The sequence below is a fragment of the Pseudonaja textilis genome, chromosome 10 (genome assembly GCF_049901715.1).
Source record: "Pseudonaja textilis isolate UNSWEBS1 chromosome 10, rPseTex1.2, whole genome shotgun sequence".
Taxonomy (NCBI): Eukaryota; Metazoa; Chordata; class Lepidosauria; order Squamata; family Elapidae; genus Pseudonaja; species Pseudonaja textilis.
Genome location: NC_141999.1, coordinates 12,128,595 through 12,153,636, shown reverse-complemented (window position 1 = coordinate 12,153,636; position 25,042 = coordinate 12,128,595). Strand labels below are relative to the sequence as shown.

The following is a 25,042-nucleotide window of genomic DNA, read 5'->3' as shown; positions in this document are numbered from 1 at the left end:
GGCTTGGGACCTGTCAATCATCCTGCTTGGAAGGCGACCTGCATTGGAAGAAGGCTGGTTTTGTCCCAAAGGCTGGAAGAGAGGAGAGCACAGGTGCGATTGGGGGCCTCCCCTTCCCTCCTAGGATTTGAAGCAAGGTTTAGGTAGAAGGGCCCGAAGAAGAGCATGCTGGGAGTGAGCCAACTGCACGCATTGTTAATGCAACAAGAGTGTCTGACGTGGACGCCTGGCTTCCGAGGGCCAAGAAGAAGATGCTGTGAAACAAGGGGCTTGAACCTGTGTGGTACTTTAGCGTGACTTGTTTATTAAGCCTCCGAGGAGGCTGCTTGCTTGCCGGGAGGTCTGGTTATATTTCTGCCTCCCCAACCAGCCAGCCAGGCGACAGGAGAACAGCTGTATTCAGACAGACAGATGATTTATCCAACGAGGGCTAGCTCTGGCTCCAAGAAATGGGGATTAAAAAACCCAGGGAAGAAAGGAAAATGCACAGAACAGGGCAGCTACTGCTAGGAAACGGAGAGGCAGGTTGAACGTATATATACGGACACTGAATGCAGGATTAGCAAATTCAAAGAGCAAGTTTCTAGCCCTCAGGGTGCCAAGATAAGAAAGGCAAAAGAAGCCTTTCTCTGGAAAGATAGGTTATGTTTCAAGATCCTAAACTGAGGAACTTCAGATCTGTGAAGAAGCCAGGGTAATGGGTAATGGGGGGAAAAAAAATCCCATTGAATATTAAGATTCCTGGGCTGCCTCTTTCCTTTTAACAGTTATAAGCTGTACATATAGTTGGAGATGTTGACGTTAAGTACAAAAACATTGTATTTCTTTTTTATATCAGGAAAACAACTCAATGCATTCTGCTTGGTATCTTTTACTAGTGCTATTTGAGGATTAATTATATACTTCGGTAATTATTTTTCCATTTTTAAGTGCCCTTTTTCAAAACACCCCTTTGGTTTTATTCTTATTTCTAAATATTCCTGGGGCACTTTAGGAAAGCTACAAAATTCACGTGAAGCTGTCATTTTAATCGAATTAAACTATTGAGTGTTAGGCTGTTGAGTCTGTGATCTGCTCTTAAGAGCCTCAATTAAATTCTTTTCCAAAAGTTGAACACCTCTGCAATTTAAGAGGGACTGCTATGTTTAATTTCAGAGGAGCATAGCCAGTCGCAAAGCTCTAATAAGGCTGTTCCCTTCACCCCTTTTAACCCCGACCTTCCCATTTGGGTTTATTTTTGTCTTTGTTGCTGGGTAGGTGGACCACCACTTCTAAAGGTAACATTAGATTGCAGCTTGAAACATTTTCACATGGAGGGAACCCCTTTGAATAGGTGCTCCAGGAGGAATTCATGGTGAGCTCCATTCTCATGAACCGATGGGGGATGAAGTCATCAAACAGAATCCCATAAATCAGAAACAGCCTTTTCCTACAGCAGTGTTTTCTCAAACTCGACAACTTTAAGATGAGTGGACTTCAACTCCCAGAATCCCATAGCCAGTGAGCTGTATTAAGAAATTCTGGGCGTTGAAGTCCACACGTCGTAAAGTTGTTGAGTTGAGAAACACTGCTGTAGCGGTTAGCTTAGCTCCCCTGACTTTCCAGAAGTTGGCAAAGATGGGCTCTTGATTTCATGTGCTTTGGGTCTGAAGCTGTTTGGGGAACGTGGGTTATTCTTACCATGGGCATTTTATTCATAGTCACTCTGAGTAGGGAAGGATGTGGAGACATTGAACAAATAATGGCAATAATAATCTTCCAAGAATATTTCTGGAATTGATTAGAGGCCACGGAAATAAAGGTAAAGATAGTTTTTGGCATTTTGCTTTGCAGCGTGCCAACTCCGTGTGTGTGCATTGGAAGAGTCAAGTGAGGCAAGGAGTCTAGTGGATTTCAAGGGACAGATCTGCCACCCTTTAGAACGGGGGTGGGTGGGATTCGAAATGTTTAACAACCGGTTCTGTGGGCGTGACTTAGGTGGTGGGCGTGGCTTGGTGGTCATGGGACTGGGTGCACATGGCTTGGTGATCATATTATTGGCTGGTTGTGGCCAACTCAATATCACTCACATCAAGGCACGCATCTCCTCGCTTGGCCTCTCATGACTGTGGGGATGCTGCAACAGTCCTAAGTGTGAAAAATGGTCATAAGTCACTTTTTTCAGTGCCATTGTAACTTTGAATGGTCACTTCACACAAGCAAAGTACCAGCAAAGGAGAGGAAACAAACTCCAGAGAGGTTCCTGAGACAGGAAGTCTAGTCCTGGCCAGAATGTAATAAGGGTTAACGGAGAGGCAGTTTCTGTAAGCAACACCAGAATGTTTCCTTCCTGCCTTCCTTACAGGATTAGGTCAGTAATTTCTTCTAACAACTGGTTCTCCGAACTGCTTAGAATGTTAGCAACCGGTTCTAGTGAACAGGTGCGAACTGGTAGAATCCCACCCCTGCTTTAGAACTGCATTAGCTGCCTCTACAGTAGAACATTTCATACAGCTTTGTCTGGTGCCTTCATCTCTCATATCATTATTGCATCAAAATGGGAAAAATGTAGAAGACAATACCTGTTTCCTCTGTGTGATGAATCCAGTCACGGTGGCTTGTAAACAGCAGTATATTGCACAGTACCATATTCAATTATTATTGCTTATCAGCAAACGAAGATTATACAAAGCGGGCCCCCAACTCCCTTTCCCCCAGTCAAGGGATAGTTTTGAAGTCCGAAAGGATTGAGAGGAAACAGCTGCTAGAACAGAGAGTCCAGTGGTTTTGCTATTAGCACCTTGACCTGTCCCTGCACAGCTGGCGTTCCTGATGCTGACACAAAAAGGCCTGAGGCGCAGCACACCAGAACTAATGGGCTCTGGAGTAGCATAATGCTTCCTGACACCTGCTCTCACCTCCCTCTTGTAGCACTGCAGGTACAGCATGCAAATAAACCTTCCTCCCCAGACACATTTCCTCCCCCGCCCCCCAAAAAGAGACACGCTAAACACTAAATAGGATACTCCGTTTAACTGAGTCCAATGTGCTGCTTGATTCTCAACCCTGACAGTTCGAAGATGGGTGGACTTCAACTCCCAGAATTCCCCAGCCAGCCAGCCAGTCAGCCAGCTACTTCAGTTCAATTCTGGGAGTTGAAGTCTCCCCATCTTAACATTGGTGAGGTTGAGACACACCGTTTTAGCATATTATGTTAACCCAGCCATCTGTGTTTTACAGTTAAGGGAATCTTGGCTTAGCACACCGTAAGAACACAGGCAAAGAAAGCCTGTAAGTCTGAGAGTTGCAGGAGGCATCTGGCAATGGAACAGAACTGAGGATTGCCAGGCTGGGCGGGGGAGGGGAGAACCTGAGAGTTTTCAGCCCCAACAAATGCTTCATCCTGCCGAAAATAGACAGTTCCCGTGGCGTACCAGGTCAGCATGAGGTTTGCTTGGCTTGGACTTAGCTCTTTGTGTGAACCCAGCCGACTATGGCTTAGGGAGCCCGCCATAGTTAAGCAAGGGCTTATAGCAACGCATGAACCAATCGGTTGTTAGGAAGGAAGAAGGACTTTGGCTTTGAAAAGATTGCTCGTGTCTTCAGAGAATTTTGCTGAGATGGCTGTTCCCCTGTCCTTCTGCTGTTTTCTTCAGTCCTCCTCCCCCAACTCCCATTCCTGCAGAAGAAAAAGCAAGAAAGCGGCTAAAAACTCGGATAATCATTTCAGCAGCTGAGAGCATCATCACCTATGGCCCGAGAGCATTCTGCCACTTGATTGTTCTGTCTTTTGTGTCATTTACTGGACAGAAATTGCATGGGCGTATCCATTAGCAACCTATACTGCAAACCTGTTCCAAATTTTCAGGAGAAATGTGATCTGGAGGTAAGTCTAGGGAGAAAGGTAGGCGGTCAGCTGAATTAATGCTAACAGACCAGCCAATAAATCCTTTTCATTGCTTGTTTTTAAACTAATGGGTCGGTCAATATTCAGGTCACACCCAAGTTTTCCCAACAGCCCCTGCCTTAATGGACTTGGCTTGTTTGCGGTGCAGAGTTTTTGCATGCTCTTGGCCAGGGTGGCTTCTAAACCATGGTTTGCTGCTAAGCGTAGTTACCAAAAACCAGGTAAGTGAACCTAGCCATTAAGCAAACAAACAACAGAAACTTTGACTCAACTGGGTTCACACACTCAACATGCCAGCTGGCTTGACCGAAATGAAAACAACATTGGTGCAATTAGCACTCTCTCTCCCGCCCTTCCTTGACCCTGGCAACCTCTATGCCAAATGTGATGTGACAGAGCAGTCATGTGTGAATATCCACGTGTTGTGCCCATTCATATACGAAGCATAGAGGGGCCTAATACTTTTAGAAGACAAGCAGGGGAAAGGAAGGGAGATCAAACAATTGCCACCTTGTTTTCACACTTAGCTTGAAGGACCAGAGATGAAACATGCCGAAGAAGAAAAAGATGAAAGTAAATCACTTTTTTAAAAAAAGGATGCCAGTTTATTTTTATTTGTTTCATTGTTTCAAGATGGTTAAGGCTTCCCAGCTCAAACAGTTTGACTCTGGACAGGGTCCAATATAGATAAATCAAATACTGTAGAAGAAAAGAAACCAAAACTATCTAATTAATTAATACATACATACATACATACATACATACATGCATACATACATACAGGTAAGTCCTCTTGTGACCATTCAAAGTTATAATAATAGTGAAAAAAGTCTTATGACTCCAAACTTGATTGCAGAAAATACAACTTCAGCACAAGAGAGTGGTCAATGCCTGGAATGCGCTACTTGACTCTATTGTTACATCCTCTAACCCCCACTCCTTTAATCTCAAACTATCCACTATTGACCTCACCCCATTCCTAAGAGGTCTGTAAGGGGTGTGTATAAGTGCACAATTTTTTGCCTACCATCCCTGTCCTATTGCCCCCATTTATTTGTACCTATTTCCTGTATTCTTACTCATGTTTATACTTACACCTATTATTTCTATTTTATTTATTTATTTTACTCATTTATTTTGTCAAAAGCTTACAATACAATAGAAATAAGAATAAACATAAGTTTAAATGTAAGAAATAGGAACTAATAATTGGAGACAAAAGGACAGGGACGGTAGGCACGATTGTGCGCTTATGCACGCCCCTTACAGATCTCTTAGGAATGGGGTGAGGTCAATAGTGGATAGTTTGAAGGTAAAGGAGTTGGGGTTTGAGCAGGTGACAACAGAATCAAGTAATGAGTTCCAGGCATTGACCACTCTGTTGCTGAAATCGTACTTCCTGCAATCAAGTTTGGAGTGGTTTACATTAAGTTTATATCTGTTGTGTGCTCTTGTGTTATTATCTTGTAAGCGATTGATAAGTCAAATCAATAAATAAAATAAATATTTCTCATGGTTATGGCCCTGTGGTCACATGATTCAAAATTCAGGTGCTTGGCAACGGGTATGTATTTATGACCATTGCAGTGTCCCAGGGTTATATGATCAACTTTTGTGACCTTCTGACAAGCAGAGTCGAGGGGGAAAGCCAGATTCACACAACAACGATGTTGCTAACTGAACAAATGCAGTGTTTCATTTAACAACTGTACAAGAAAGGTTATAAAAGTGGGCAAAACTCACTTAGCAACTGTCTTGCTTAGCAACAGAAATTTTGGGCTCAGTTTTGATCATAAGTTGAGGACTACCGCCAATGCAAAATGGCAAACCAGCACATACAAAACAACCTTGGGAGGGACTTCCTCACAACTGGCTCCTGGGGGGAAAGTCACATTATAAGGGCTTTCCTGACGTTGAGACCTGTTGCGCACCAGAAGGGAGATAATCTCAGGGTGGAAGGATCCACCGAAAAGACACTCTTCCTAGGTTATGTAAGATGACAAGGCTGAAAACAGAACCTGGAGTATGTATGGCATGGATATGTTTTGGGGAGAAAGTAGTTCGCAGAGTAGAACAGAACAGAACAGAATAGAATAGAATAGAACAGAACAGAATAGAATAACAGAGTTGGAAGGGACCTTGGAGGTCTTCTAGTCCAACCCCTGCCTAGGCAGGAAACCCTACACCACTTCAGACAAATGGTTGTCCAACATCTTCTTAAAAACTTCCAGCCTTGGAGCATTCACAACTTCTGGAGGCAAGTTGTTCCACTGATTCATTATTCTAACTATCAAGAAATTTCTCCTTAGTTCTAAGTTGCTTCTCTCCTTGATTAGTTTCCACCCGTTGCTTCTCGTCCTGCCCTCAGGTGCTTTGGAGAATAGCTTGACTCCCTCTTCTTTCTGGCAGCCCCTGAGATATCGGATCACTGCTATCATGTCTCCCCTAGTCCTTCTTTTCATTAAACTATAGACCTACCCAGTTCCTGCAACTGTTCTTCATATGTTTTAGCCTCCAGCCCTCTAATCATCTTTGTTGCTCTTCTCTGCACTCTTTCTAGAGTCTCAACATCCTTTTTTACATCATGGGGACCAAAACTGGATGCAGTATTCCAAGTGTGGCCTTACCAAGGCATTTTAAAGTGGTATTAAGACTTCATATGATCTTGATTCTATCCCTCTGTTTTATGCAGCCTAGAACTGTGTTGGCTTTTTTGGCGGCGGCTGCACACTGTAAAGTAGAGTGTCAGGATTCCAGCAGTTACTCCAATTAAATCAACTTGTCTGAACCAGATCGGATGGGTCAGCTTTTTCGCTCTGATCCCGTTTCAGGACCATGCTTAAGTTGATCAGGCACCTAGTGCAGCCTGAATCTATTAGGGCTTGGAAAGTCCCCCAAATTCCTGTTTTTGGGGCCGTGAGCCATATTGGGAAGACGAAAGGGTCATTTTCACCCTCTTCGTTGCTGTCATAAGAATCTGGCAACTAATCATTGTTGCCTGGGGTTGCCCCCCCGCCCCCCACTTTGGCTGGGTGGGGAGGGAACCTTTGATCTGGCTGCCCTCTCTCTTTGGCTCCCCACGGCTTTCTCCTATCGTTAGCCCCATCAACTTTTATAGCCACTTGGAACCACTCCGAGAGTCGTTTTGGGATGCCCATTTTGTATACACGTTTTATAGTTGACATAGAGTAGAATAGAGTAGACATTAGAATAGAGTAGAGTAGAATAGAATAGAATAGAATAGAATAGAATAGAATAGAATAGAATAGAATAGAATAGAATAGAATAGAACAGAACAGCATAGAATTTAATAGAATAGAACAGAACAGCATAGAATTTAATAGAATAGAATAGACTAGAACAGAACAGAACAGAACAGCATAGAATTTAATAGAATAGCATAGCATAGCATAGCATAGAACAGAACAGCATAGAATAGAATAGAATAGAATAGAATAGAATAGAATAGAATAGCATAGAATCAAGTAGAATAGAATAGAATCGAACAGCATAGCATAGCATAGCACAGCACAGCACAGCACAGCACAGCATAGCATAGCATAGCATAGCATAGCACAGAACCGAACTGAACCAAACCCTGGAGATCTTCTAGTCCAACCCCCTGCTTAAGCAGGAAACCTATACCATTTCAGACAAATGGTTATCCAATCTCTTTTTAAAAACTTCCAGTGTTGGAGCAAATCACCCAGTCCTATACCATGTGGAGCAGGAGTGTCCAACCTTGGCGAGTTTAAGATTTGTGGACTTCAGGTTGCTGGCTGGAGAATTCTGGGAACTGAAGTCCACAAATCTTAAACTTGCCAAGGTTGGACACTCCTGACATAGAGTTTTTAAAAAGTAATCATTAGCACCTTGAATCACACCAAACGGCTACCAGAAGCCAGTGCGCCAATAACTGCCCACACGGCTGCCTTCTGGATCAATTAAAGCTTCTGGATAGCTTTCAAGGGCTGCCCCTTGTAGAGCATACAGCAGCAATCCAATCTGGAGGTGACCAAGGTATGAGTGACCAAGAGTGGACTGTTATTCTGCTTTCATTCTTCAATGCAATCTTTCTATATCGTTCTATAAAACAGCCCTCCCCATATAAACTTTTTAAAAACCTTGTTTGTTTAAAACTTTCTATAATATACTTGTTTTTCAGACAGATTTTTCTGAGTATGTGGTAGCGTTTTTTTCCCATTGGTAGAAGATGAATCTCCACAGGTTTCATTTGGTGCTAGCAGCTGAGCCACTGTGCAGTCTAACCAAAGACAGATCTTTCTTCTACTCCTAATGGAATAGATGACAAAATTATTCTGTACTCCTACTGAATTTTCTCCCATAAATAAAGGACCTTCCTATGGCTGTTACAGTCATAAACTGGATCCAAGTATTGACTAATCTGTGGTTAGTCCTTGACCTATGACCACAATTGGGACCAGAGTTTCCATTGTTAAAGTGAGTCTCACCTGATTTTATGACCTTTTTTTCCCCTGGCTGTTAAACAAATCACCACAGTTGTTAAGTGAATCAAATGGTCATTAAATGAATCCAGCTAGCCCCACTGACTTTGCTTGTCCAAAGCCGTCTGGGAAAGTTGCAAATGATGATCATATGATTCTGGGATGCCACAACCTTTGCAAACACATGCCGGTTGCCAAATATACAATTTCTGATCATGTGATGCTGGTGTGTGCAAAGACTGGTTCTAAGTAATCTTTTTTCAGTGCTGTTGTAACTGTGAATAGCCACTAAAGGAATGGTTGTAAGTCGAAGACTACCTGTATAAACTGTAGCTTGCAAATTTCAGTTGTTGGGTTCCACAACACATAAACTAAGGTAACTTATGTGTATAGATTTTAAATGACAACATTGGGAGATAAATGGCTTGGTCAATAGACTTCCTTGAAAAGTTGCACACAAGGAAAAGGATATACACTACCTAGTCAGATCACTACCAATTTTCTAGAAAGAGTTTTAGCTTTTGGAGTACGTCCAGGATTTCTCTTTATGGCATTGCTGGCAAGAGTTACATGCCAAATTATAAATGTATAGGATGCCAAAAGAAATGTGAATCAAGGCTGATTGACAACCTGGATAAGCCACCATTCTCTTTGATTCATATAGTTTTGAGAAACTGTGAATAGGGCTGGAATTATATCCTCTTGGCTCCTTGATGGGGAACCACTAAGCTATAGTTTGGTTAATGCTTCTTTATAGAGGACAATTGGGTTCACACAACGCATAAAGCCAAGAAATACACAGGTCACCACAGGAGAGTTCACACAACATGTTCAGTCAAAACTAGAAGATGGATTAGCAGGGTGTGAAAATCCTGACAGTGGGTTTTTGAGAAATTGTTTCAGAACCTATTGCAATCACAGAAGGCCAATACTAGTCTAAGATGTGGTGTATCCAATGTCTTCCTGCAGGATGCTGAAAGCCCCTCCTCCTCCTCCTCCTCTAAAAGATTCTGGGGGAAAGAGGTTTATAATGGAAGGGGACAAATTATCACAAATTCCCTGTTCTACTGCCACCAACTTACATTCCTAAAAATTCATTCCCTGTACAAAAGTCAAATGTTGTGTTGGAATTGCTTTCAGCCAGGGTTCTCCAAACTTGGCAACTTTAAGACTGGTGGACTTCAACTCCCAACTATGCTAGCTGGAGAATTCTGGGAGTTGAAGTCCACCAGTTTTAAAGTTGCCAAGTTTGGAGACCTCTGATCTAAGCCAATGGGATCTTCGTGCTCCTTATATCTAGGTACCTCTTGTGGACTTCCCAAAATCCTGTTTTTATGTTTTTGTGGAATAAGAAAGCTGGACTAGGTAGCCATTTTGTCTTGGCTGAACATCTAACCCTGGTTGTGATGGATTTGTGATCATGCCACAAACACGGCTGTGTGGTTATGCTGCATTAATTGTATATGGAAAGATTAAAGGAAGAGAGGAGATGGTGGCGATTTGTATTGATTCTGATTTAGACGCTAAAAATAGCAGAGGAATTCAAAGCTGACATCAGCAGCTGGTGGAGGCCAACAGCCTCTCATCTTTGTAACATCTCCCTGGGGCACAAGGAATGTTCTGAAAAGTCTTGAAGATTGTCAGCACGTTAACCGGATGATACGACTGTATTTACTTAGGAAGAAGCCCCGCCGTTTTCCTTAATGCTTGCTCCCAGGGATCTGGTGATGTTCCTGATAGTTCTGGAACCATCATTCCTGGAACCAAAATACCTGAAAAAGGTCCTCTCCAGAGTGGCTTACAATAATTAGATGAGAATTAGAAAGTTCAAACAAAGAGACATGTTTAAAACTACATCTTAAATCCATAAATCGGATTAAAATCAATACGTTTTGAAGAAAAGTAGCAAATAAAAATATTAAAATAGCAGAAGTGGTTCATGCCATTGCTCTATGAACAGAGAGATTACTGGAAAGAAAAGACTTGTATTGGTGTCCATGAGCCCATGAGGAAATGGGTCAGAGGTGTATTCAGCAGGTTTTGACCAGTTCTGGAGAACCAATAGCGGAAATTTTGAGTAGTTCAGAGAACCAGCCAATACCACCTCTGACTGGCCCCGCCCCCATCTATTATCTGCCTCCCGAGTCCCAGCTGATTGGCTGGGTCTTCTTTGGTTGCCCTGCACAGGAGAACGGAGCTGGAAAGCAGGTTAGTGGGATGGGGAGGGAATGGGGACTTTACAGTATCCTTCCCCTACCATGCCCACCAAGCCACGCCATGCCCACCAAGCCATGCCCACAGAACCGGTAGTAAAAAAATTGAATACCACCACTGAAATGGGCAACATGTATGGTGGGGGGGAGGGTGATATTCCACAATAAATGCATTGGATGCCACTGTACAGGCATACACATATTATGCACAGTCACAGTTAATCTAAAAATTGTTTATTAATAAACCATAACTAAGTTCATGTATCATGTTAATTCAAAATAGCCATAATAGCTAAAACAGAAAACAAAGACGTTAACAAAAACGTGACAGCAGACGTTCAAAAAAGGTTTTTAGATTGAGAAGAAAATAAAATATTTGGGTATCACCATGAGAAATATGAAATCTATGGTATTTCAAAATAACTGATAAGATGTGGAATGAAGTTAACAAAGATACATTAAAGATGGGAGAAACTACAACTGTCATTGTTGCAAGAATTTCTGTGACTAAAATGAAAGCCTTGCCTAGAATGTTGTTTTTGTTTCATCAATACCTGTTTTGACAATTGATGCACCATTTAAACAGTGGCAGAAGGACATCTCTAAATTTGTGTGGCAAAGGGAAAAAAACATGAGTGAAATATAAGGTGTTACAAGATGTAAAGGGAAAAGGAGCATTGGGTTTACCTAACTGGAAATTGTATTTTGTAACTTGCTGCTTGGTTTGGATGAAAGAGTGGTTATGACTGAGAAATAAAAGGCTTTTGGAGTTTTGAGAAACACAACCTGTAAAGAAGATAGGGAGCTGTTCTGTACAGACATCTGCATACTCGAAATCCGGCAGCCCGGATTGGCTAAAGCGCACGGCCACGGATTGGCTGAGTGCGCGGCACTGATTGGTCGCCGGAATCGACCGCGATTGGCTGAGCCGATCGCGAGGCGATTCAAAACGACCCGATTGGCCGCAGCACTCAGCAGAAGCCTTTAAGCCGCGCTTCTTCCCATTCTCCCCACTTGTGTTTTTACCCCAATAAATGAGCTGAACCAAGTCACTGACTCGCGTCCTTTGTTCGTATGAGATATATCGACACTGGCGACAAGGTGGGATTCTAACAAAATTCCACATCGCACGTGGCCCACGGAACCGCAACCCGGCAACATGGCCAGCGGCAACGTGCCACCCGCTCCTTTCAACGCGGCTACCGAGGACTGGGAATCTTACATCAACAGATTCCTCATGTTCTTAGAGAGTAGCAATCTCAAGGACGCAAATGGACAGAGGAAACGAGCCGTTTTTCTCACACACTGCGGCCCCGTGGTCTTCAAAATGGCAAAAGCCCTTGCCAAGCCGATCGATGTGAAGATCATGGACTGGGCCGATCTCGAACCTCTGCTGAGGAACCACTACGCACCCGCTGTGCCCACCCTCATTCGGCGGCACGACCCATCGCCGCGACCAGAAGCCGGGTGAGAGCGTCAGCAAATTTGTGGCGAACTCAGGGACCTCGGAGGGCTGTGCGGGTTTACCGACTTAGACGAGGCTCTACGGGACCGCGTGCGTCCTCGGCCTCCGGGACACCGTCCTGCAAAGCCGGATCATGGCGAAAGGCGACATTGCCCTCGCCGATGCCCTGCAGAAAGCCACAGCGGCGGAAGCAACCCGGAGATCAGCGGCCCAACTGAAGCAAACCGGCACCGCTGGAACGGGCCGCCGCAGCCGCGACAACCGAAAACCGGACCGACGACAACTACCGGGCGGCCACATCCACGCACCACGGCGACTCTCGAGTCCCCCTCCGGATCGGAAGACGACGCAGGAAGACGCCCATCGCCTGCAGACGGGACGAGACAGGCGCGAACCACGGAACCGAAAATCGAAGTTCCAATGTGCCGCTGCGGGGGAGCACCCAAGGTCAGAATGCCGCGTTTTTCGACGCGATCTGCCGCCATTGCGACAAACGGGACACATCGCCAAGGTCTGCCGTTTCAAGAGGAACCACAGCCCCGCCACCGAGACACCACCCCCGGAGACGCGAAAGTGCCAGGCGCAACAACACCCCGCCGAGGAACCGCGATCGGGACGGTGAGAGCCGCTGGAGCCGGAATCGAGGAGCCGCCGTTTCCACGAAGGCCGCCAGCGCGAGGAAACCCACCAAACGGTCATCGTCGGCCATTCCTCCAACTGGGACGGCCGGAAAGTCCACGTGGAGGTCGAATCGAGGACCGCCCTGCAAAATGGAGGTCGACTCCGGATCGTACCTGTCCATGGTCGCGTGGCGGGAAATTAAGCGACTGGTACCTTCCATGAAGCGGCACAAGCTGGAGAACCAGACGCTCATCCTTAAAGATTACCAGGGAATCGCATTCCCGTGGTAGGGACCGGGCACTTCAAGGTTACCTTCAAAGGGCGCACCGAGATACTTCCGCTAACCATCGTCGAACGAGACCGCCCCAGCCTCTTGGGACTGCAATGGTTTGCACCGCTGGGACTAGAAGTGACCGGCACCAACCACGTCGCCGAGGCGGACTGGGAGGAACAGCTCGTGCGCGCGAGTTCCAGGAGGTCTTCGACGGCAATATCCTTCAGCCTAGACCCCACCATTGCTCCCATCCGCCTCAAACCCCGGCGAGTGCCTTTCGCTCTCCGGCCCAAAATCGATGAGCAACTAAACAAGCTCATCGAACAGGAGAGTCCTCGAAGCCACAGACCATGCCCGATGGGAGACCCCTATAGTCACCCCGATAAAGCCAGACGGGTCTGTGAGAATCTGCGGGGACTATAAGGCAACCCTGAACCGCGCACTACAACAAAGCGCCTACCCCGTCCCAGTAGTACAACACCTCTTGCACTCGCTGGGAGGGGGCAGGGTTTCGCCAAACTCGACCTGGCCCAAGCCTATCAGCAATTGCCGGTCGACGAGGAAACCGCCGAGGCGCAGACAATAGTTACCCACCGGGGGCATTCCGTTGCAAGAGGCTCCAATTGAGTCAGCGTAGCCCGGGGTATTTCAAAGCCTCATGGAAAGACTCCTCCGGGCATAAAAGGGGTAGTGCCTTACTTCGACGATGTGTTGGTAGCCGGGCTGACCAGAAACAATTAGAGGACCGCCACGGGAAGTACTGAGGAGATTCCAAAGTGCGGGCTCAAGGTTAAGAGAGAGAAGTGCCAACTGCACACGGCACGGGTTGAGTTCCTGGGGTACTTACTAGATCGGCATGGAATCCACCCCACCGAGGGCAAAATAAAAGCCGTTAAAGAAGCCCCGAAGCCCCGAAACAAAACGGAATTACAAGCGTTCCTGGGGTTGATTAATTTCTACAATGTTTTCCTGCCCCAAAAGGCGACCGTGGCGGAGCCGTTGCATAGGCTGCTCGACAAGGCAGCCACCTGGACGTGGGGACGAGAAGAGGACGCCTTCAACAGAACCAAGGACCTTCTCACATCAGACGCTGTCCTCATCCAGTACAGCAGACACTCCCCATCACGGTAACGTGCGACGCATCCCCTTTCGGAGTAGGAGCCGTCCTCAGCCATACCCTCGCCGACAGAAAAGAAGCACCCATCGCCTTTTTCTCGAGGACCCTTTCAAAACCCGAACGAAACTACAGCCAATTGGATAAAGAGGCTCTAGCCATCGTCGCGGCCGTAAAGAAATTCCACGAATACCTTTACGGCAGGACCTTCACCATAATCACGGACCACAAACCGCTGCTGGGAATACTGGCAGGAGACCGGGCCACCCCAATCATCCTCTCTCCAAGGATGACAAGGTGGTCCGAATTTCTTGCCGCCTATAATTACCGGCTAATCCACCGCCCGGTAAGACAATTCCGCACGCAGACGCCCTCAGCCGCACACCACTGCCAACCCTGGACGCCGACCCAGCACCAACCACGTCAACCCTGAGCATCGAGACCTTACCCAACCTACCCTGACCGCGTCAGACATTGCCCTAGCAACCAATAAAGACAAACGTCTGGCGCAGGTCCTGAGATGGGTGGGGAAAGGCTGGCAGGAAAAAGACGGGGACAGCGAGTTCAAAGCTTACCGGAACCGACAAACAGAACTGTCAATACAAAAAGGTTGTTTACTGTGGGGGACAGGGTCGTAATCCCGGAAAAGTTACAAAAAGAGTCCTGAGCATGCTGCACGAAGGGCACCCGGCATCGTCAGGACAAAAGCCCTGGCCAGAAGCCACGCCTGGTGGCCAGGGATGGACAAGGAGATCGAAGCCTGGGTAGCCTCCTGCAAGCAGTGCCAGGAATCAAGACCAAACCCCCAGCCGCCCCAATCCGGGAGTGGGAAACCCCAGGGGGCCATGGTCCCGAATCCACGTAGACTTCATGGGACCAACCAGAGGACACACCTTCCTGGTAACCGTAGACGCTTACTCCAACTGGCTGGAGGTAAGCAACATGAAGACAACCACCACAGACTCCGTCATCAGACAACTCAGCAAACTCTTCGCAACCCACGGCCTCCCTGATGTCATCGTATCAGACAATGGCCCCCAGTTCACCGCACTACCGTTCGAGAAATTCTTAGCAGAACGAGGGATCCGCAGCGCACTAACGGCACCGGCGCACTCCCGGCGAACGGTAGAGCGGAGAAAATGGTTCAATTTACAAAAAGACCATTCAAAAGATCGAAACCGGGACATACAGGACAAGATTAATCGGATGCTCCTAATTCAACACATAACCCCGAGTACCACAACGAACAAAAGCCCAGCGGAGCTACTAATGGGAAGAAAACTGCGATCCCGCCGACCGCCTGCACCCCACATACAACCCGGAAAGACCCCCTGACTCTACCAGCAAACACAGAACATTCTCACCGGGAGACAAGGTCTATGCAAAAACCTCACCGGAGACCCCCTCTGGGTACCGGCAACGATCACCAAGCAACAGGCCCACTCTCGCATCCGCCTCCAAACAGCTGACGGACGAGCGTGGAAACGCCACATCGACCAACTGAGATCAAGAGCCACCGCTGGAAACACAACCGACACGCAGACACCAGGTACAGAAGGAAACCGGCAAGACACCAACCAAGAGGGGAGGAAGCCCCCAAAGAACAAAAAGAACAAACCCACCCGAAAAGGAACCAGCAGTACTCACCATCTGAAGAACCGGAGAGCGACCCACTCGAAGCCTCACCTGGAAGGAGCAGCCGAGCCAGCTCAACCGACCCGGAAGCCCGGCGGGAGCAGCCAAGCCAGCTCAACCAGCCCGGAAAAGCCGGCGGGAGCAGCGAAGCCAGCAGCTCGACCGACCCGGGAAGACCAGGAGGGAGCCGCGGCGAGAGGCCTGACTCACCCTTCCAGGCGGTTCCATCAACGAGGCGGAGAGCGACAGAGTCCCACCCGAACCGGCCGACAAACAGGAGACAACTGACCAGCGCACGTCAAGTCGGAAAATACGGAGCCCCGCCTACTTACGGGACTACGTCACGTGGGACCAAACCAAGAGGAGGGGTGTTCTGTACAGACATCTGCATACTCGAAATCCGCAGCCCGGATTGGCTAAAGCGCACGGCCACGGATTGGCTGAGTGCGCGGCACTGATTGGTCGCCGGAATCGACCGCGATTGGCTGAGCCGATCGCGGGCGATTCAAAACGACCCGATTGGCCGCAGCACTCAGCAGAAGCCTTTTTAAGCCGCGCTTCTTCCCCATTCTCCCCACTTGTGTTTTTACCCCAATAAATGAGCTGAACCAAGTCACTGACTCGCGTCCTTTGTTCGTATGAGATATACGACAGGAGCTATTTCTTGGCATATTTTTTCTTTTTTGGCTTCAGCATTTTTAGCTTTCTTTTATTTCTCTTCTGCCATTTTCTGGTACAACTAAGAGTGGGTTTGAGAGAGAAAAGTGACACAGAAGAGAAGGAACAAGTGAAAACATTTAGACTGAAAACAAAATGGCTGCAATATATAAAAAAAGAGGGAAGACAGTGGATTCATCTCTCAAACAGAATCAGTGGGAAATTGAGATTATTCTGCTTGAAACAGTATGAAATGAGTATGAAATGATGAAGTGAAAGAAGCTGTGGATGAGGGAAGTATATGTAGAAAATTGCTGTAAAAATGGGAATAAGAAAGAAATACAATATACTATCTGTACAGAGAGAGAAAGGGACACTTGCTAACTATATAGTCAAGGATACAAAACAAATAAGATTAACAGATTAACATAATAACAGTTGGAAGGGACCTTGGAGGTCTTCTAGTCTAGCCCCTTGCTCAGGCAGCAAACCCTATACCATTAAAAGAGTCAAGAAAGTATAGAGTGGTTTTGATGGAAATTTTAAAAATGGCCTTGGAACAGGGTGAACAAAGCTAAACAAAGAACTTCCTGTAGAAGGGAATTAAGAATCAAAGCAATTGTATTGTATCTAAGTCAGGGAATACTGGAAGAATATTTTAGAGGAGTGATAGTAATCTTTTGAAGAGTGAAATTGAAACATTTTTTGAAACAATGTTGTGGCTACCCCAATATTGGAGATTTAAAAAAAAAGAGATTGGACAATTTCTCCCCCCCCCCACCGAAATTGTATAGCATTTCCTGCTTGAGCAGGGGTTGGACTAGATGACTTCTAAGGACCCTTCCAACTCCATACTTCTACAAATATTAGCATCCAACAAAAAATTGCTGATGAAGAAGTAATGAATGTAGAGAAAATACTGAAAAACAGTAAGGTTAGATGGTGTTAATTGAAGAAATGTTAAAATGTGGATGTGGTTTGATTATGAAACGGTTGTGAATCTTGTGTAATGTGTGCGTGTGTGAAGACTGTATCTGGTAACTAGAACAATACAAATCTATAACAAAAAACAGGTAATAAGAGCGTAAAAACCACATGTCTCTTAAATGTTCCTTGGAATTTGTTTAGCAGGGTTCTGGTTGAAAAAGTACAGAAGTTGACAAAAAGCAAAATTTGGGAAGTTCAGTGCAGGCTATGAGTGGGGGTGCAAGCCAGCTTTTTGCTCTTCAAAGAGTTACCAAGATACCTAAAATATGAGAAAGATTTGTTATACAATTGCTGGGTTAGAGAACACATGTGATAAAATGATGTATGGATCAATGATTGAATGATAGATACTGAAAATGAATAACCGGGTAGGTAGTGATGTATGGGTGCCCATTTAATGAAAGAGTGGACATTTTGACCACTAGATTTTTCCCATTTGGCAGAAATCATGTTACTGGTAGCAGGCGGGAACTCCCAAAAGGAAAGCAGTTTATATCCCTTCTGAAGATGAACATAAAAACTTATTTTTCACGTTAGATTTCCTCTGTTTTTGAGCATGTTCCTGAAGTGTTGGTTGGGTGACCATTGATTTGGAAGAGGATTTTTTCCTATCTTATTTGCTTAGTTCTATACCGGAGAAAAAGGGATGTAGTAGCTAAGACGCTGAGCTTGTCGACCAGAAAGATCAACAGTTTGGCAGTTCGAATCCCTAGCACCGCATAACAGAGTTACTTGTCCCGTTACTTGTCCCAGCTTCTGCCAACCTAGTGGTTTGAAAGCATATAAAAACGCAAGTAGAAAAATAGGGGCCCCTTTGGTGGGAAGGTAACAGTGTTCCGTGCGCCTTTGGCATTTAGTCATGCCGGCCACAGGACCATGGAGACGTCTTCGGACAACGCTGGCTCTTTGGCTTTGAAACGGAGATGAGCATCGCCCCTAGAGCCAGAAATGACTAGCATGTATGTGCGGGGGGGGGGGGAGAGGGGGACCTTTACCTTTGACAGAGAAAAACAGGGAAGCTGCACAGTCACAGTCACATTTTGACCATTGGCCTTCACATTTTCCAGTAGGATCCTGGGTGGCTCTGGTGGGGTGGGATATAGTAAGGAATCTGGATGCCCTTTCTGGGCTGCTCACCCGTCCTGTTAACAGCTCTGGTCAGATGTGTCCTGCTGTTTGTTTAGAACAGGGGTCTCCAACCCTGGCAACTTTAAGACTTGTGGACTTCAACTCCCAGAATTCCACAAGTTGCCAAGGTTGGTTTAGAGAAGATTACAAAGCTCCCTGTGAGGACCGCTGAGCTGAGGTTAAGAGTCGGCTGAGCTCACAGCTTTTGGATTGCTTGAGGTCATCCCTGCCCCAGGCCACCACAAAACCCTTGTCCTGGATGGGAGAGATCTACTCCTTGCGGAACGACAGAACAAGTCGAGGGTTCAAGGCTCGGAGATTTCCCCCGAAGCGGAGCAGTCCCGGTTCCCACCATTAGAGGGCACTGCTCACACATAAACAGTAGCGTCTTATTTATAGACGAGGCATTTTTCTCTTCTATAGTATTTATTTTTTTTTCTTTTGGGAAGAAAAAGATCAGCAAGCAGCCCCCGCCCCCCCCCGCGAAGTATTGTGTGAAGGGCTGGGTATCTCAGGAGAGTCTCGTAGCTTTAAACACACACACAGAGCCCCTAACTCCGAGGGGCCGAAAGTTTAAAGAAGGAGAACAAGACAGGAGAGAAAGGGTGTCTGTATGTGTGTGTGGGGGGAGTTGCAGCTAAGCATTTCTTTAAAACCGAAGCCTGGAAAAAATTTGACCCATAACGCTGGGAGGAGGGGGGCAACCTTCCCCCCCCCAGTTACCTCCAGCTAAGTTTGCCTTCTGCACCTCGCAAGGATCCCCGAGATCCTATAGCTTCTCTTTCTCTGTCCCTCTTTAAAAAAAAAAAAAAAACAATTAGGGCAGAGGTCTCCAAACTTGGCAACTTTAAGACTTGTGGACTTCAACTCCCAGAATTCTCCAGCCAGCATAGAATTCTGGGAATTGAAGTCCACAAGTCTTCAAAAGTTGCCAAGTTTGGGGACACCACCCTCCCCGAATCAGGGTGACAACATCACACGGCCACTTGCGAACCCGGAACCACCATGGAGCTTCCCGACCGCGCACTCCGGAGGACGGGAAGCATCGCATCCAAAAGCGCTTCTAACGCCGCCGCGCCCAGCTGGCTGGTTTCGCCAATTCGCGCAGCGCGCCCCCCCAATATCTCCCTTCGCCCGTCCAGCCCCGAAAGTCGGCTCGGTCTCCTTTCCTCCTCTCCTCCCCTCCCCACCTCCCCGCCGTAAAAAAAAAGAAAAGAAAAAGAAAGGAAATACTACATCCCCCAAGATGCTTTGCGGGTCTCTCCCTGGGGTTCCGGATGCTGCTCGGGCTGCTGACAAGCGAAGGTAAGCCGAGAGCGTCTGAGGCAGCCAAGGCGGCAGCAGCGGCTGCGAGGAAGCTCCCCAGCCAGCCTTTTCTCCGAGCCCGGCAAGCGAGAGGCGCAAGGCAGGAGCGAGCCAGCCAGCCAGCCAAAGCGGCGGTGGGAAGAAGAAGGAGGCGGCGGCGGCGGCGGCGGCGGCGGGCGACCAGCGGGGCGGAGGAGCAAAACCCCCCAGCCCAGCGCAGCAGCAGCAGCAGCAGCAGCTGAGCGGCGGCAGCGCGAGCCAAGGGTCTGCTTTTCCTCTCCAACCCCCGCCCGCTTCTTCTTCGGCTTCTTCTTCTTCATTTCCTTTTCCAGCAGCGGCGCGAGAGACAGAGGCGCGGGGGGCGGCGAGCGAGCGAGCGAGCGAGCGAGCGCTGGGAAGCCAATTCTCGCCGCCTTGCATATTTTCCTACCCACCCCTCCTTCCTGGCTCCCGTCTTTTGTGTGCGGTGGTGTTGGGGGAAAGGGAGGGAAGGGAAGGAAAGGAAGGAAGGAGGCAAAAGGGAAAAAAAAAGAAAAAAGGAAGAAAGCCAGAGCGCCAGCGAAAGAAAAAGGAGGCGAGGGAAAAGAGGCGGCGGCGGCGAGCGGCGAAAAAGGGGGACCGTGTCCAGCAGCGGAGTTGCGTGAGGATAATGTGATCGCGCAGGCGATGAATATGCTGTCGCTGAAGGTTGGCAGTGGCGCCGAAGGGTCGGGCAATCTCCCCGGCAGCCAGGAGTCTCCTGATCCCCTGGAAGAAAAAAGTCTCTCCCGAAAGGCAGCCGCCACCGCCGCCGCCGAAGGGATCGGTGGGCAGCAGCAGCAGCAGGAACAGCAGCAGCAGCAGGAACAGCAGCAGCAGCAGCAGGCTGGTGAGTAACTCGGCGGGCTGCCCCCTCGGCAGCCAGCTAGCCCGCGCCGCCCTCCAACGCCCCCTCTTCCTTTCCCCCAACCCCCTACCTGCCTCCTCCCCCGGGCCAAATCTTTCCAGAGGGGTTTTGGGAAGGAGGGGGGGGGCTTATTTGGCTCGTGCCAAGCTCTCCCCCCGCCCCCCGTTTCTTTTCTGGGTTCCCCTCCCTCCGCGACCCCAGGACGTCGGATGTGGCTACCCAATTTCTTTTTTCCCAGCCGAGTTGCTCCGTGCCTCGCCCCCCTTCCTCTCCCTCCGGGTCCTTCTGCACTCCTCTCCTCTCTAACCATTTCGGGAAGGGTGGGGAGGGAGGTTGGTGGTGGGGGGAGGCAAGCAGAAGTCCACCCCCTCCTCCTCCTCCTCCTCCTCAGCTCGGAGGGGTTGCGTGTGGGCAGCGAAGTAGCAGCGGGATTCGGAAAGAGGGATGGTGGTGGGTGGAGAGAAAGACGCGAATGCTTGGTTTTTATTTTAGTTTTTTTTTTTTTACACACACACTCTCTCTCATACACACACACACCAAAAAAAAAAGAAAGAAAGAAAAGAAAAACCCCAACAACTAATCCGTATGAACCAGCCTTTTGTCTCGACCAGTGTAAGCAAAGCCTTGGCAGCTGGAGGTAAGACAGTTGAAGCGCGCGCGCAAAGAAAAAAAAAGGTGATAATTTCTTTTTATTTCTTGCATCTCTCCCTCTCTCTCTCTCTCTCTCGTCTTCAGTTATTCATCATCACCACCACCACCACCCCTTTTTTTTTTTGAAAGATGCGGATTGTCAGCCGTCACTTTCTTTCCTTCCCTCCCTCCCTCCCTCTCTCCCCCGCGGTCCCCTTGGCGCTGCCGCTTCTTAAAATTGCTCCTGAAATCGCTTTTAGGTGTAAACATTAATCTGACTTCGCACATGCAGGTCGGGGACGCGCGAGCCGAAGGGCGCTGGGCGCGCGCGTGTATATCGGAGTGTGTGTGAGTGTGTGTGTGTGTGTGTGCGCGCGCGCGCCGGAGAAGCCTCGGAGTAAGCGGATCTGTTTACCGCGGGGGGTGTATGTGTGGGGAGTACAGAGTTGAGAGGCGGAGGGGGGAGGAGGAGGAGGCGCTGCTTTGAAAGGGGAAGGAGTTGCGGCAGGGGGACGGGGTTGCGGGGGACGGGGGGCGGGGGGAGAAGCGAGCTCAGGCGGGCTTTTTCGCAGGCAAACAAACCTTTATTATTTCAGCATGTGGGGCTGGCAGGGGAGGCGCGATTAGGAACGGAAGCGCCCTGCAGAACCTTCCTTGGGAAAGGGGTGAACTCTTCTCTATAGAGTTTCCTCTCAGCCCCCCCCTCCCCTCCCCTCCCCTCCCCAAGGCATTGTGAATGTGGCTTGAGAAAGAGAGGAGGAGGGAGTGGGGGGGCGGGGAGCGGTGGGAGAAAGAAGGAAAGGGCTCTCGGGGTAGCCTTCTTTTGCAAACGAGCGGCCGGAGAAGCCAGCAGCAGCAGCGGCGGCGGCGGAGCTTGCAAAAACAGGTCTGTGGTCCTGGGAAGAAGAGGGGGGTGTCTGTTGGCAAGCTGAAGAATGGGAGGTGGGGGAGACTATGGCATGACAGCCGCCCCCAGGCCAATGAAGAGCGGTGGCAAGAGGAGACACCCCTGGAATTCTCTCTCTCTCTCCCCCTTTCTGGAAAAAGTGTTGAGTGACACTACCCAGGCGGTTTTTATCTCTTAGAACAGGGGTCTCCAACCTTGGTAACTTTAAGCCTGGTGGATTCAACTCCCAGAATTCCCCAGCCAGCTGGCTGGGGAATTCTGGGAGTTGAAGTCCACCAGGCTTAAAGTTGCCAAGGTTGGAGACCCCTGCCTTAGAAGGTGGGTCGCCTGGAGTTTTGTATTCTGAAAACCAGTGGAGGGTGGCACCAGATGGCCCCCTCTTCCCCCATGCCTTTTCAGACAAACTGTGTGTCTAAAAGTCTCTTGGTCCGAGTCAACAAATTGGGTTTGGTTACTCAAGGACAAGCTTGATCATGTTTCCAGTGGGCCTTACCTGCCAGTCAGGAGGATGCTCCAGGTAGCAGCCGAAGTCAATCCCCTTCTGCGCACTTTTTGGGTTGGCTCCCCTAAAACACGGTGTGATGTTTGAGTTGTAAGAGGAATGATTGCCTCTCAGGGCAGTTTATGCATAGAAGAAGGGAAGAACAGGTGACTTTCTCGTTCCTGCCAAGCAGTGTTTTCCAGATTCTGACCTTCAGGAAGCTTCTACTCCTTTTTAAAGCTATCTCATTGGGCACGTTTACTCTCTGGTGTTATCTGACCTCAACCTTATTGACCCTGAGCGAAGTAGACATAGGGTGGCCACATTGATTGGTCCCGTCTTAGTGATGGCACAAAATGTCTTAGGCTGCTGCTACGTGGAGCCCCTTTTTGAAATGCTAGATGCATTTTTTTAAAAAAAACCACTCTCCAATGCTCGTTCTTGGGATGTCTCTCCCCCAGCCCACAACACCCCCCCGGCTCCTGATCTGGTTTGATAAGCGGACAAGAGGAATCAAAACATTACAGACTCATGCAGGAATAAATTAGCAGGAACACTTTGGCTGGGGAGGTGCTCTGGGTGCTACTTGCCTTAAACCTCCGAGCTTTTCTTTGTCAAGATCTGTTGACACAGTTTTGCGCAGGAAAAGTTTCAGTGAGGGGAGAGAGAGAGAGAGGGTGGGGGAAGAGAGCCAGCAAGAAGGCTTGGCCCCTGAATCTTGGAAACTTTCCTTTGGCTGGGCTTGTGAATGGACCATAGAGCATTCTTTCCGGGAGATGGGAACCAGAAGGTAAGAGCTAGATTCCCGAGGATTGGTGTGTGTGTGTGTGTAAAGGGAATCTGATGTAACGCTGGGTTTAATATCGATATGCCGTTTGCTTTAACGAGTCTCTCCTCACAGGGTATGCCCAGAAACATCTCCCGGGGAGGAGGGGCTCTAACTCTTGGCAGAGCACATGTTTTAAGGGCCTTAGCGCGGTGCTGGGCATCTCCCGTTACAAGGATCTCAGATAGCAGCTCCTATCAGACTGGGAGAGATGGAACTAGTATATTGGGCAGCTTTTGAAGTGCACTGAGCTGTGTGTGTGCTTGCACCTGGGCAGGCTGAAGGAAGTGAAAGGTTTGGCTTAGGTTCCCCCTTAGCTGCCCCTGTGGCTTGTGTGCCAGGCTGTTCCTCAAAAGGCTTTTTATTTTCTATTTTTCAATCACCAGGCTATCTTGTGCCCAGAAACGGTTTTTCTCCTTTCAACAATAGTGCACCCCAGGACAGGATGCTCTTGCCCAGCCTGATGCAGTGGGCTAGCCCGGCCACTTAGCCACCGCAGGAGTTGGTGAGAGCAGGCAGCCCCCTCCCCCACTCCCTCCCTCCCTCTCCCAACTGTGGCAGGATTTCCTAGTGGTGGCTGCAGATTGCAGCTTAAGACCCCTGCTGGAGTTGTGGGAAGGAGGAGGGGGGGGTGGCGCGGCAGGCTGAATCAAGGACACAAGGGACACAAGGAAACTTGTGCCTGGCAGATGCAAGCTGAGCAGATGGAAACGTGGAGAAGGTTATGGGCAGCCTGGAGGGGCCTGGCTGGCTGCAGTCCTCGCCTTTCCTGTCTCGGAGGGAGGCTTTGGGGACCTGGGAGTGGTTTATTTCTGCTGAGGAAAGATCTGGGAGAGAATGGTAAGCATCTATTAATAGTGCACATCAGCCAAGTAAAAACAGAGGCTCTCTAGTTGGAGGGGTCTCCAACCTTGGCAATTTTAAGGCCTGTGCTTTGCTGGCTGAGGAACTCTGGGAGTTGAAGTCCACAGGTCTTAAAAGTTGCCAAGGTTGGAGACCTGTGCACCTAGTGCTGCCACCTTGGAGCCCAGAGGAAGGTCCAGATTATGGGGGTGGTAGGGTCAGGGAACAAGGGTGCCAAGCGGAGTTGCTTCGTACGGGGGGAGCGGTGGGGGGGAGAGGTTTGTTGGTCCTGCAGTCTCATCAGAAGCACAATCTCTCTGTGTGGCTAGGACACTGAGGTCATGTTGCCTTGCCTGCGTGCTTTAGGAAGGAATGTAGAAAGGCTGGGGAGTGGGGATGAGAAGTGCCAAATGCCTTGGGAATTTTATTCTAAAAACACTTCTGGCCTGTCTTCCAGCTGCTGATGAGTAAACCCGCTGGGGGCTTGCTGCTGCTTCCTGTGGAACATTCAGTTGCAATTCTCTTTTTAACTTCAGCACACAGTTCACCTGTTGATCGGTCAAATGACACGTAGGCTGCGATGTCATTAAACTAGGAGGGCGCATTGGTGACTGGGTCAATCTGGCCGGAGGCATCTTGACTTATGAAATGGCAAGGCAGAAGCTGGCGATCTGATTCTACAGCAGAGCCATTCCGAGGCTCGCTTGCTCGTTGTCAC

At 48.4% G+C, this 25,042-nt stretch overlaps 1 protein-coding gene across 4 annotated transcripts in view; it reads left to right on the top strand.

The window, feature by feature from the left end:
* Nucleotides 1-19,728: 19,728 nt before the first annotated feature.
* The window catches only part of AHDC1 (AT-hook DNA binding motif containing 1), a 261,817-nt gene continuing 256,503 nt past the window's right edge, over nucleotides 19,729-25,042 (top strand). For 2 of the 4 annotated variants that reach the window (XR_015744778.1, XM_087939720.1), the window contains exon 1: nucleotides 19,744-20,619. Coding sequence is in view for 1 of the 4 variants with exons in the window: in XM_087939720.1 (XP_087795846.1) it covers nucleotides 20,418-20,619 (202 nt within the window). In the remaining 3 variants the exon portion in view is untranslated. Of the gene's footprint in view, nucleotides 20,620-21,210; nucleotides 21,275-25,042 lie in introns of those variants that run through there. The other 2 variants (XR_015744779.1, XR_015744780.1) reach the window with 2 other exon arrangements.